This window comes from Glandiceps talaboti, chromosome 15 (genome assembly GCF_964340395.1).
Source record: "Glandiceps talaboti chromosome 15, keGlaTala1.1, whole genome shotgun sequence".
Lineage (NCBI taxonomy): Eukaryota > Metazoa > Hemichordata > Enteropneusta > Spengelidae > Glandiceps > Glandiceps talaboti.
Window position 1 is genome coordinate 876,877 of NC_135563.1, and position 13,971 is coordinate 890,847.

A 13,971-nucleotide genomic window follows, 5' to 3' on the forward strand; every position below is an offset into this window, starting at 1 on the left:
TTGTAATTCCTACACTAGGCGTTACTCCGTCATCATTCTGTAGTAGTATTAATCTTGTAATTCCTACACTAGGCGTTACTCCGTCATCATTCTGTAGTAGTATTAATCTTGTAATTCCTACACTAGGCATTACTCCGTCATCATTCTGTAGTAGTATTAATTTTGTAATTCCTACACTAAGCGTTACTCCGTCATCATTCTGTAGTAGTATTAATCTTGTAATTCCTACACTAAGCGTTACTCCGTCTTCATTCTGTAGTAGTATTAATTTTGTAATTCCTACACTAGGCGTTACTCCGTCATCATTCTGTAGTAGTATTAATTTTGTAATTCCTACACTAGGCGTTACTCCGTCATCATTCTGTAGTAGTATTAATCTTGTAATTCCTACACTAGGCGTTACTCCGTCATCATTCTGTAGTAGTATTAATCTTGTAATTCCTACACTAGGCGTTACTCCGTCATCATTCTGTAGTAGTATTAATTTTGTAATTCCTACACTAGACATTACTCCGTCATCATTCTGTAGTAGTATTAATTTTGTAATTCCTACACTAAGCGTTACTCCGTCATCATTCTGTAGTAGTATTAATCTTGTAATTCCTACACTAGACATTACTCCGTCATCATTCTGTAGTAGTATTAATTTTGTAATTCCTACACTAAGCGTTACTCCGTCATCATTCTGTAGTAGTATCAATTTTGTAATTCCTACACTAGACATTACTCCATCATCATTCTGTAGTAGTATTAATTTTGTAATTCCTACACTAGACATTACTCCGTCATCATTCTGTAGTAGTATTAATTTTGTAATTCCTACACTAGGCGTTACTCCGTCATCATTCTGTAGTAGTATTAATCTTGTAATTCCTACGCTAGGCATTACTCCGTCATCATTCTGTAGTAGTATTAATCTTGTAATTCCTACACTAGGCGTTACTCCGTCATCATTCTGTAGTAGTATTAATCTTGTAATTCCTACACTAGGCGTTACTCCGTCTTCATTCTGTAGTAGTATTAATCTTGTAATTCCTACACTAAGCGTTACTCCGTCATCATTCTGTAGTAGTATTAATCTTGTAATTCCTACACTAGACATTACTCCGTCATCATTCTGTAGTAGTATTAATCTTGTAATTCCTACGCTAGGCGTTACTCCGTTATCATTCTGTAGTAGTATTAATCTTGTAATTCCTACACTAGGCGTTACTCCGTCTTCATTCTGTAGTAGTATTAATCTTGTAATTCCTACACTAGGCGTTACTCCGTCTTCATTCTGTAGTAGTATTAATCTTGTAATTCCTACACTAGGCGTTACTCCGTCATCATTCTGTAGTAGTATTAATCTTGTAATTCCTACACTAGGCATTACTCCGTCATCATTCTGTAGTAGTATTAATTTTGTAATTCCTACACTAGGCGTTACTCCGTCATCATTCTGTAGTAGTATTAATCTTGTAATTCCTACACTAGGCGTTACTCCGTCATCATTCTGTAGTAGTATTAATCTTGTAATTCCTACACTAGGCATTACTCCGTCATCATTCTGTAGTAGTATTAATCTTGTAATTCCTACGCCAAGTGTTACTCCGTCATCATTCTGTAGTAGTATTAATTTTGTAATTCCTACGCTAGGCGTTACTCCGTCATCATTCTGTAGTAGTATTAATTTTGTAATTCCTACACTAGGCGTTACTCCGTCATCATTCTGTAGTAGTATTAATCTTGTAATTCCTACGCTAGGCGTTACTCCGTCATCATTCTGTAGTAGTATTAATCTTGTAATTCCTACGCTAGGCATTACTCCGTCATCATTCTGTAGTAGTATTAATCTTGTAATTCCTACACTAGGCATTACTCCGTCATCATTCTGTAGTAGTATTAATCTTGTAATTCCTACACTAGGCGTTACTCCGTTATCATTCTGTAGTAGTATTAATTTTGTAATTCCTACACTAAGCGTTACTCCGTCATCATTCTGTAGTAGTATTAATCTTGTAATTCCTACACTAAGCGTTACTCCGTCTTCATTCTGTAGTAGTATTAATTTTGTAATTCCTACACTAGGCGTTACTCCGTCATCATTCTGTAGTAGTATTAATTTTGTAATTCCTACACTAGGCGTTACTCCGTCATCATTCTGTAGTAGTATTAATTTTGTAATTCCTACACTAAGCGTTACTCCGTCATCATTCTGTAGTAGTATTAATCTTGTAATTCCTACACTAAGCGTTACTCCGTCTTCATTCTGTAGTAGTATTAATTTTGTAATTCCTACACTAGGCGTTACTCCGTCATCATTCTGTAGTAGTATTAATTTTGTAATTCCTACACTAGGCGTTACTCCGTCATCATTCTGTAGTAGTATTAATCTTGTAATTCCTACACTAGGCGTTACTCCGTCATCATTCTGTAGTAGTATTAATCTTGTAATTCCTACACTAGGCGTTACTCCGTCATCATTCTGTAGTAGTATTAATTTTGTAATTCCTACACTAGACATTACTCCGTCATCATTCTGTAGTAGTATTAATTTTGTAATTCCTACACTAAGCGTTACTCCGTCATCATTCTGTAGTAGTATTAATCTTGTAATTCCTACACTAGACATTACTCCGTCATCATTCTGTAGTAGTATTAATTTTGTAATTCCTACACTAAGCGTTACTCCGTCATCATTCTGTAGTAGTATTAATTTTGTAATTCCTACACTAGACATTACTCCGTCATCATTCTGTAGTAGTATTAATTTTGTAATTCCTACACTAGACATTACTCCGTCATCATTCTGTAGTAGTATTAATCTTGTAATTCCTACACTAGACATTACTCCGTCATCATTCTGTAGTAGTATTAATCTTGTAATTCCTACACTAGGCGTTACTCCGTCATCATTCTGTAGTAGTATTAATCTTGTAATTCCTACACTAGACATTACTCCGTCATCATTCTGTAGTAGTATTAATCTTGTAATTCCTACACTAGACATTACTCCGTCATCATTCTGTAGTAGTATTAATTTTGTAATTCCTACACTAGGCGTTACTCCGTCATCATTCTGTAGTAGTATTAATCTTGTAATTCCTACACTAGACATTACTCCGTCATCATTCTGTAGTAGTATTAATTTTGTAATTCCTACACTAAGCGTTACTCCGTCATCATTCTGTAGTAGTATTAATCTTGTAATTCCTACACTAAGCGTTACTCTGTCATCATTCTGTAGTAGTATTAATCTTGTAATTCCTACACTAGGCGTTACTCTGTCATCATTCTGTAGTAGTATTAATCTTGTAATTCCTACACTAAGCGTTACTCCGTCATCATTCTGTAGTAGTATTAATCTTGTAATTCCTACACTAGACATTACTCCGTCATCATTCTGTAGTAGTATTAATCTTGTAATTCCTACACTAGACATTACTCCGTCATCATTCTGTAGTAGTATTAATCTTGTAATTCCTACACTAGACATTACTCCGTCATCATTCTGTAGTAGTATTAATCTTGTAATTCCTACACTAGGCGTTACTCCGTCATCATTCTGTAGTAGTATTAATCTTGTAATTCCTACACTAGGCGTTACTCCGTCATCATTCTGTAGTAGTATTAATTTTGTAATTCCTACACTAGGCGTTACTCCGTCATCATTCTGTAGTAGTAGTAATCTTGTTATTCCTACACTAGGCGTTACACCGTCATCATTCTGTAGTAGTATTAATCTTGTAATTCCTACACTAGGCGTTACTCCGTCATCATTCTGTAGTAGTATTAATCTTGTAATTCCTACACTAGGCGTTACTCCGTCATCATTCTGTAGTAGTATTAATCTTGTAATTCCTACACTAGGCGTTACTCCGTTATCATTCTGTAGTAGTATTAATCTTGTAATTCCTACACTAGGCGTTACTCCGTCATCATTCTGTAGTAGTATTAATTTTGTAATTCCTACACTAAGCGTTACTCCGTCATCATTCTGTAGTAGTATTAATCTTGTAATTCCTACACTAGACATTACTCCGTCATCATTCTGTAGTAGTATTAATCTTGTAATTCCTACACTAGGCGTTACTCCGTCATCATTCTGTAGTAGTATTAATCTTGTAATTCCTACACTAGACATTACTCCGTCATCATTCTGTAGTAGTATTAATCTTGTAATTCCTACACTAGACATTACTCCGTCATCATTCTGTAGTAGTATTAATTTTGTAATTCCTACACTAGGCGTTACTCCGTCATCATTCTGTAGTAGTATTAATCTTGTAATTCCTACACTAGACATTACTCCGTCATCATTCTGTAGTAGTATTAATTTTGTAATTCCTACACTAAGCGTTACTCCGTCATCATTCTGTAGTAGTATTAATCTTGTAATTCCTACACTAAGCGTTACTCTGTCATCATTCTGTAGTAGTATTAATCTTGTAATTCCTACACTAGGCGTTACTCTGTCATCATTCTGTAGTAGTATTAATCTTGTAATTCCTACACTAGGCGTTACTCCGTCATCATTCTGTAGTAGTATTAATCTTGTAATTCCTACACTAAGCGTTACTCCGTCATCATTCTGTAGTAGTATTAATCTTGTAATTCCTACACTAAGCGTTACTCCGTCATCATTCTGTAGTAGTATTAATCTTGTAATTCCTACACTAAGCGTTACTCCGTCATCATTCTGTAGTAGTATTAATCTTGTAATTCCTACACTAGACATTACTCCGTCATCATTCTGTAGTAGTATTAATCTTGTAATTCCTACACTAGACATTACTCCGTCATCATTCTGTAGTAGTATTAATCTTGTAATTCCTACACTAGACATTACTCCGTCATCATTCTGTAGTAGTATTAATCTTGTAATTCCTACACTAGGCGTTACTCCGTCATCATTCTGTAGTAGTATTAATCTTGTAATTCCTACACTAGGCGTTACTCCGTCATCATTCTGTAGTAGTATTAATTTTGTAATTCCTACACTAGGCGTTACTCCGTCATCATTCTGTAGTAGTAGTAATCTTGTTATTCCTACACTAGGCGTTACACCGTCATCATTCTGTAGTAGTATTAATCTTGTAATTCCTACACTAGGCGTTACTCCGTCATCATTCTGTAGTAGTATTAATCTTGTAATTCCTACACTAGGCGTTACTCCGTCATCATTCTGTAGTAGTATTAATCTTGTAATTCCTACACTAGGCGTTACTCCGTTATCATTCTGTAGTAGTATTAACCTTGTAATTCCTACACTAGGCGTTACTCCGTCATCATTCTGTAGTAGTATTAATTTTGTAATTCCTACACTAAGCGTTACTCCGTTATCATTCTGTAGTAGTATTAATCTTGTAATTCCTACACTAGACATTACTCCGTCATCATTCTGTAGTTAATCTTGTAATTCCTACACTAGGCGTTACTCCGTCATCATTCTGTAGTAGTATTAATCTTGTAATTCCTACACTAGGCGTTACTCCGTCATCATTCTGTAGTAGTATTAATCTTGTAATTCCTACACTAGGCATTACTCCATCATCATTCTGTAGTAGTATTAATTTTGTAATTCCTACACTAAGCGTTACTCCGTCATCATTCTGTAGTAGTATTAATCTTGTAATTCCTACACTAGACATTACTCCGTCATCATTCTGTAGTAGTATTAATCTTGTAATTCCTACACTAGGCGTTACTCCGTCATCATTCTGTAGTAGTATTAATCTTGTAATTCCTACACTAGACATTACTCCGTCATCATTCTGTAGTAGTATTAATCTTGTAATTCCTACACTAGACATTACTCCGTCATCATTCTGTAGTAGTATTAATTTTGTAATTCCTACACTAGGCGTTACTCCGTCATCATTCTGTAGTAGTATTAATCTTGTAATTCCTACACTAGACATTACTCCGTCATCATTCTGTAGTAGTATTAATTTTGTAATTCCTACACTAAGCGTTACTCCGTCATCATTCTGTAGTAGTATTAATCTTGTAATTCCTACACTAAGCGTTACTCTGTCATCATTCTGTAGTAGTATTAATCTTGTAATTCCTACACTAGGTGTTACTCTGTCATCATTCTGTAGTAGTATTAATCTTGTAATTCCTACACTAGGCGTTACTCCGTCATCATTCTGTAGTAGTATTAATCTTGTAATTCCTACACTAAGCGTTACTCTGTCATCATTCTGTAGTAGTATTAATCTTGTAATTCCTACACTAAGCGTTACTCCGTCATCATTCTGTAGTAGTATTAATCTTGTAATTCCTACACTAAGCGTTACTCCGTCATCATTCTGTAGTAGTATTAATCTTGTAATTCCTACACTAGACATTACTCCGTCATCATTCTGTAGTAGTATTAATCTTGTAATTCCTACACTAGACATTACTCCGTCATCATTCTGTAGTAGTATTAATCTTGTAATTCCTACACTAGACATTACTCCGTCATCATTCTGTAGTAGTATTAATCTTGTAATTCCTACACTAGGCGTTACTCCGTCATCATTCTGTAGTAGTATTAATCTTGTAATTCCTACACTAGGCGTTACTCCGTCATCATTCTGTAGTAGTATTAATTTTGTAATTCCTACACTAGGCGTTACTCCGTCATCATTCTGTAGTAGTAGTAATCTTGTTATTCCTACACTAGGCGTTACACCGTCATCATTCTGTAGTAGTATTAATCTTGTAATTCCTACACTAGGCGTTACTCCGTCATCATTCTGTAGTACTATTAATCTTGTAATTCCTACACTAGGCGTTACTCCGTCATCATTCTGTAGTAGTATTAATCTTGTAATTCCTACACTAGGCGTTACTCCGTTATCATTCTGTAGTAGTATTAATCTTGTAATTCCTACACTAGGCGTTACTTCGTCATCATTCTGTAGTAGTATTAATTTTGTAATTCCTACACTAAGCGTTACTCCGTTATCATTCTGTAGTAGTATTAATCTTGTAATTCCTACACTAGACATTACTCCGTCATCATTCTGTAGTTAATCTTGTAATTCCTACACTAGGCGTTACTCCGTCATCATTCTGTAGTAGTATTAATCTTGTAATTCCTACACTAGGCGTTACTCCGTCATCATTCTGTAGTAGTATTAATCTTGTAATTCCTACACTAGGCATTACTCCGTCATCATTCTGTAGTAGTATTAATTTTGTAATTCCTACACTAAGCGTTACTCCGTCATCATTCTGTAGTAGTATTAATCTTGTAATTCCTACGCTAGGCGTTACTCCGTTATCATTCTGTAGTAGTATTAATCTTGGAATTCCTACACTAGGCGTTACTCCGTCTTCATTCTGTAGTAGTATTAATCTTGTAATTCCTACACTAGGCGTTACTCCGTCTTCATTCTGTAGTAGTATTAATCTTGTAATTCCTACACTAGGCGTTACTCCGTCATCATTCTGTAGTAGTATTAATCTTGTAATTCCTACACTAGGCATTACTCCGTCATCATTCTGTAGTAGTATTAATTTTGTAATTCCTACACTAGGCGTTACTCCGTCATCATTCTGTAGTAGTATTAATCTTGTAATTCCTACACTAGGCGTTACTCCGTCATCATTCTGTAGTAGTATTAATCTTGTAATTCCTACACTAGGCATTACTCCGTCATCATTCTGTAGTAGTATTAATCTTGTAATTCCTACGCTAGGCGTTACTCCGTCATCATTCTGTAGTAGTATTAATTTTGTAATTCCTACACTAGGCGTTACTCCGTCATCATTCTGTAGTAGTATTAATTTTGTAATTCCTACACTAGGCGTTACTCCGTCATCATTCTGTAGTAGTATTAATCTTGTAATTCCTACGCTAGGCATTACTCCGTCATCATTCTGTAGTAGTATTAATCTTGTAATTCCTACACTAGGCGTTACTCCGTCATCATTCTGTAGTAGTATTAATCTTGTAATTCCTACACTAGGCGTTACTCCGTCTTCATTCTGTAGTAGTATTAATCTTGTAATTCCTACACTAAGCGTTACTCCGTCATCATTCTGTAGTAGTATTAATCTTGTAATTCCTACACTAGACATTACTCCGTCATCATTCTGTAGTAGTATTAATCTTGTAATTCCTACGCTAGGCGTTACTCCGTTATCATTCTGTAGTAGTATTAATCTTGTAATTCCTACACTAGGCGTTACTCCGTCTTCATTCTGTAGTAGTATTAATCTTGTAATTCCTACACTAGGCGTTACTCCGTCTTCATTCTGTAGTAGTATTAATCTTGTAATTCCTACACTAGGCGTTACTCCATCATCATTCTGTAGTAGTATTAATCTTGTAATTCCTACACTAGGCATTACTCCGTCATCATTCTGTAGTAGTATTAATTTTGTAATTCCTACACTAGGCGTTACTCCGTCATCATTCTGTAGTAGTATTAATCTTGTAATTCCTACACTAGGCGTTACTCCGTCATCATTCTGTAGTAGTATTAATCTTGTAATTCCTACACTAGGCATTACTCCGTCATCATTCTGTAGTAGTATTAATCTTGTAATTCCTACGCCAAGTGTTACTCCGTCATCATTCTGTAGTAGTATTAATTTTGTAATTCCTACGCTAGGCGTTACTCCGTCATCATTCTGTAGTAGTATTAATTTTGTAATTCCTACACTAGGCGTTACTCCGTCATCATTCTGTAGTAGTATTAATCTTGTAATTCCTACGCTAGGCGTTACTCCGTCATCATTCTGTAGTAGTATTAATCTTGTAATTCCTACGCTAGGCATTACTCCGTCATCATTCTGTAGTAGTATTAATCTTGTAATTCCTACACTAAGCGTTACTCCGTCTTCATTCTGTAGTAGTATTAATCTTGTAATTCCTACACTAGGCGTTACTCCGTCATCATTCTGTAGTAGTATTAATCTTGTAATTCCTACACTAGGCATTACTCCGTCATCATTCTGTAGTAGTATTAATCTTGTAATTCCTACGCCAAGTGTTACTCCGTCATCATTCTGTAGTAGTATTAATTTTGTAATTCCTACGCTAGGCGTTACTCCGTCATCATTCTGTAGTAGTATTAATTTTGTAATTCCTACACTAGGCGTTACTCCGTCATCATTCTGTAGTAGTATTAATCTTGTAATTCCTACGCTAGGCGTTACTCCGTCATCATTCTGTAGTAGTATTAATCTTGTAATTCCTACGCTAGGCATTACTCCGTCATCATTCTGTAGTAGTATTAATCTTGTAATTCCTACACTAAGCGTTACTCCGTCTTCATTCTGTAGTAGTATTAATTTTGTAATTCCTACACTAGGCGTTACTCCGTCATCATTCTGTAGTAGTATTAATTTTGTAATTCCTACACTAGGCGTTACTCCGTCATCATTCTGTAGTAGTATTAATTTTGTAATTCCTACACTAAGCGTTACTCCGTCATCATTCTGTAGTAGTATTAATCTTGTAATTCCTACACTAAGCGTTACTCCGTCTTCATTCTGTAGTAGTATTAATTTTGTAATTCCTACACTAGGCGTTACTCCGTCATCATTCTGTAGTAGTATTAATTTTGTAATTCCTACACTAGGCGTTACTCCGTCATCATTCTGTAGTAGTATTAATCTTGTAATTCCTACACTAGGCATTACTCCGTCATCATTCTGTAGTAGTATTAATCTTGTAATTCCTACACTAGGCGTTACTCCGTCATCATTCTGTAGTAGTATTAATTTTGTAATTCCTACACTAGACATTACTCCGTCATCATTCTGTAGTAGTATTAATTTTGTAATTCCTACACTAAGCGTTACTCCGTCATCATTCTGTAGTAGTATTAATTTTGTAATTCCTACACTAGACATTACTCCGTCATCATTCTGTAGTAGTATTAATCTTGTAATTCCTACACTAGACATTACTCCGTCATCATTCTGTAGTAGTATTAATTTTGTAATTCCTACACTAGACATTACTCCGTCATCATTCTGTAGTAGTATTAATCTTGTAATTCCTACACTAGACATTACTCCGTCATCATTCTGTAGTAGTATTAATCTTGTAATTCCTACACTAGACATTACTCCGTCATCATTCTGTAGTAGTATTAATTTTGTAATTCCTACACTAGGCGTTACTCCGTCATCATTCTGTAGTAGTATTAATCTTGTAATTCCTACACTAGACATTACTCCGTCATCATTCTGTAGTAGTATTAATTTTGTAATTCCTACACTAAGCGTTACTCCGTCATCATTCTGTAGTAGTATTAATCTTGTAATTCCTACACTAAGCGTTACTCTGTCATCATTCTGTAGTAGTATTAATCTTGTAATTCCTACACTAGGCGTTACTCTGTCATCATTCTGTAGTAGTATTAATCTTGTAATTCCTACACTAGGCGTTACTCCGTCATCATTCTGTAGTAGTATTAATCTTGTAATTCCTACACTAGACATTACTCCGTCATCATTCTGTAGTAGTATTAATCTTGTAATTCCTACACTAGGCGTTACTCCGTCATCATTCTGTAGTAGTATTAATCTTGTAATTCCTACACTAGGCGTTACTCTGTCATCATTCTGTAGTAGTATTAATCTTGTAATTCCTACATTAGGCGTTACTCCGTCATCATTCTGTAGTAGTATTAATCTTGTAATTCCTACACTAGACATTACTCCGTCATCATTCTGTAGTAGTATTAATCTTGTAATTCCTACACTAGACATTACTCCGTCATCATTCTGTAGTAGTATTAATTTTGTAATTCCTACACTAAGCGTTACTCCGTCATCATTCTGTAGTAGTATTAATCTTGTAATTCCTACACTAGACATTACTCCGTCATCATTCTGTAGTAGTATTAATTTTGTAATTCCTACACTAGACATTACTCCGTCTTCATTCTGTAGTAGTATTAATCTTGTAATTCCTACGCTAGGCGTTACTCTGTCTTCATTCTGTAGTAGTATTAATCTTGTAATTCCTACGCTAGGCGTTACTCTGTCATCATTCTGTAGTAGTATTAATCTTGTAATTCCTACACTAGGCGTTACTCTGTCATCATTCTGTAGTAGTATTAATCTTGTAATTCCTACACGTTTCCATGAATACTACAATAACTCTTTTACTTACTTTCAAGATCAGCAATAAAATAGTCTGATGTTTTCTGAAACTCTGAAACAGCGATGTGGTCCAGTTGCTATTATGGGGAAAAGCAGAATATAAACATTATTGACATGGTCCTTAGATGATGCAGGGTAGATATTAGTTAAGGGCCCGATCAATATAGAAATGGGTACAAAAATACAAGTTGTGAGGAAATTCTACATATAGTACCACGTATGAGGAGGTTAGTTGTGGATAAAATCATGGAAGTCCAGATTTTACAAGTGTCCCTTGTGTATTCAACATGGTGGCAAGTTTGAGTGATACTTGCCAAGGTAAGAATTAATTGATTTCTGCTTCCAAAAATTGAAAATGCATATTTATATAGCGAGTGTTCTGGGAAGACGGACAAACATGAAAAATTTCATTGATCAATTCCACCATTTGTAAAAGTAGTTAGTGAAAAACTTGTTCTACTGTGGGGATGTCCTATTTTCAACACACGACGATCCCAATACAAATGCATGTACATGTACATGAAGTAATTACCTCCACCAGCATACCGTAACATAACAAGCGACCTATCGGTCAGAATAGCTCCGCTGTTTGTTTTTTTAATTTAATTTTTTATTTTGGTGACATGTAGAAGTGGTTCAGGTCTTCAGCTCTTCACTATGCAGTTTTGTTTTAGCGATGCAATAAAGTGGTTAGTGGTTTCATATGATGTCTCACTATAAAACACATTTTACACAGAAGTTGGTAATGTATTGTACTTTTATACCATAGTCACCATTTATGACAAAAATCTACTGTTATGAAAAATTGCACAAAATCTCAGAAAAAAATGACTGGGAAATGCACACAAGAAAAAGAAAAAAAGAGGATTTTGAGGTTGGCTATAAGTAATTCCAGTGTCTTACAGCTGTAACCCTGGAAAATTTTAATGATGAATGAAATAAACTAGGGATCTAAAATAATTTTGAGGCAATTTGAATTTCAATTTTCTAACAAATTTACAAAGTCAACAACATTCAACTTGTACTAGTTGTGGTAGATATATATAGGGAAGAAATGTATTAATCGCCATCTTAGTTTCCGTACGGCGACAATCTCAAGTACCCGGAAGAGAGTCATTCTCAGCCATACGTTACAGTGGTAACACTCGTTCATGTTCGGTTACCTTTCACAAAGAAAACACAACGAAATGGTTGAAATGATCTCTTTTTTTATTTCTTTTCATTACAACAACAAAATCTGCGTGATCAAAAGTGTTGTAAACTAAACCAGAAAGAATTATCGGACTGGCTAAACTTCCCGATGAACTGGAGTAAGGTCCTACTACTTCCAAGTAAGCCTCGATAGTACTATAGTACGTGAGAAAATCGTCTCAAACTAGCGATACAACTTTCAAAATATAACTTGACATGTCTTCATTTGTTAGAGTTATACAATTCAAGACGGGTTTTCACTCGAAAACAACAATTCTGTGAATAATGACACTCTGAACGCAGCGATTTCTCGGACGATGTTACCACTGTAATGTATGGCTGACAACGACTTGCTTCCGGGTTAGTCCCTCGTGCATACGGGTGGATTGTCGGCGATTAATACATACATCGTCTGATATTTTAATTCACAGTGTTTCTTGTGACCGGTGCCTGTCAGCAGACTCTGCCATTTTTTTCATCATTCCATTGTATTTAAACCTTGTACTTGACATTTCGCAATATTTATAATTCTCAACAAAATACCTCAACATGCCTCACTTCGCTCATACTCAAAGCAGCCCCGCGCGGTATGATCACTGACACTGATGACATGATGAGAGAGAACCTTTTCGGATTTACATGTAAAACGGGGAAAGATACGCAAAACATAATGCAAAGTCTGAAGCCAAATTAAAGTTGTAATTATTTTAATTATATTTACTTGCCAAATATTTGCATTTTGGAAAGGCAAGACACGTTCATGTCGTTTAACTTTACATGTGAACTGTCGGCCATAACTTCAACCGCATGCCTGGCATGCCCTTCCTTACGCAAGTTGTCTGAATTCTGGTTCACTGTCATTCCAAATTGCACGACAATATAGAATTAACCACAAGTTACATGTTATCTGAAAACATTACACTTTTATAGTGGGTCTGAAGTGTGATTTTAGTGAGTACCAGGTAGGAATATATATTCAAAAGGTTGTTATATTTAGTCTGTAGACCTGGAAAACAACAATCTATGCAATATTACACGCCCCTGTGAGTACCAAGAACGTCCTGTGATACTCAAGATACTTGCTGTGGAAAATCGCTCGGTCAAATGAGGTCACCTACAGCTTCTGGTCGAATCAGGATAGAGTATGCAAATGAGGATGTTGCGGACTGGCTGATTATGTAGAAGGGTGCAGAATTGGATTTGAAGTTTACAACCCTGTTTCGAACAAACGCTTGTCATTTGGGCGCCCAATGCGTAGAATTATGACTATAGCACATATTACATTGCTTGTTTGACGTCAAGTGTCTTTTGAAAAGTGGCAGTTTACTTAAAGTCTCGTCGACTGATTTCCAATATGGCGTCGGTCATTATGCTCATTAACATATTCATTTTTTTTTCAAATTACAAAAAAAAAATCATAAAAAATAAAAATGAGGATGTGCTGACTTGAAATTAACAAATCTGAGTAAGCTACCCCCTGCGCATCAACACGCCAGATATCAAAGCAATCTAATAAGAGGTTTTCAAGGAGTTGATGAAAATGACATTTTATGAAAAAAATCATAAAAAATTGAAAATGGCACAGATCAACTTGGCATGAACAAATCTGAATAGCCTCCCCCCAGGGAACATGCACACCAAATATCGAAGAATTCCGACTGTCACTTCCGGAGTAGATAG

At 35.5% G+C, this 13,971-nt stretch overlaps 1 protein-coding gene across 6 annotated transcripts in view; it reads right to left on the bottom strand.

Moving 5' to 3' along the window:
- Positions 1-13,971, bottom strand: part of LOC144446079 (prominin-1-A-like) — a 205,878-nt gene that overhangs the window by 160,669 nt on the left and 31,238 nt on the right. For all 6 annotated transcript variants that reach the window (XM_078135771.1, XM_078135770.1, XM_078135772.1 and 3 more), the window contains exon 5: positions 11,111-11,177. In XM_078135771.1, coding sequence (XP_077991897.1) covers positions 11,111-11,177 — 67 coding nt within the window. The remainder of the gene's footprint in view (positions 1-11,110; positions 11,178-13,971) is intronic.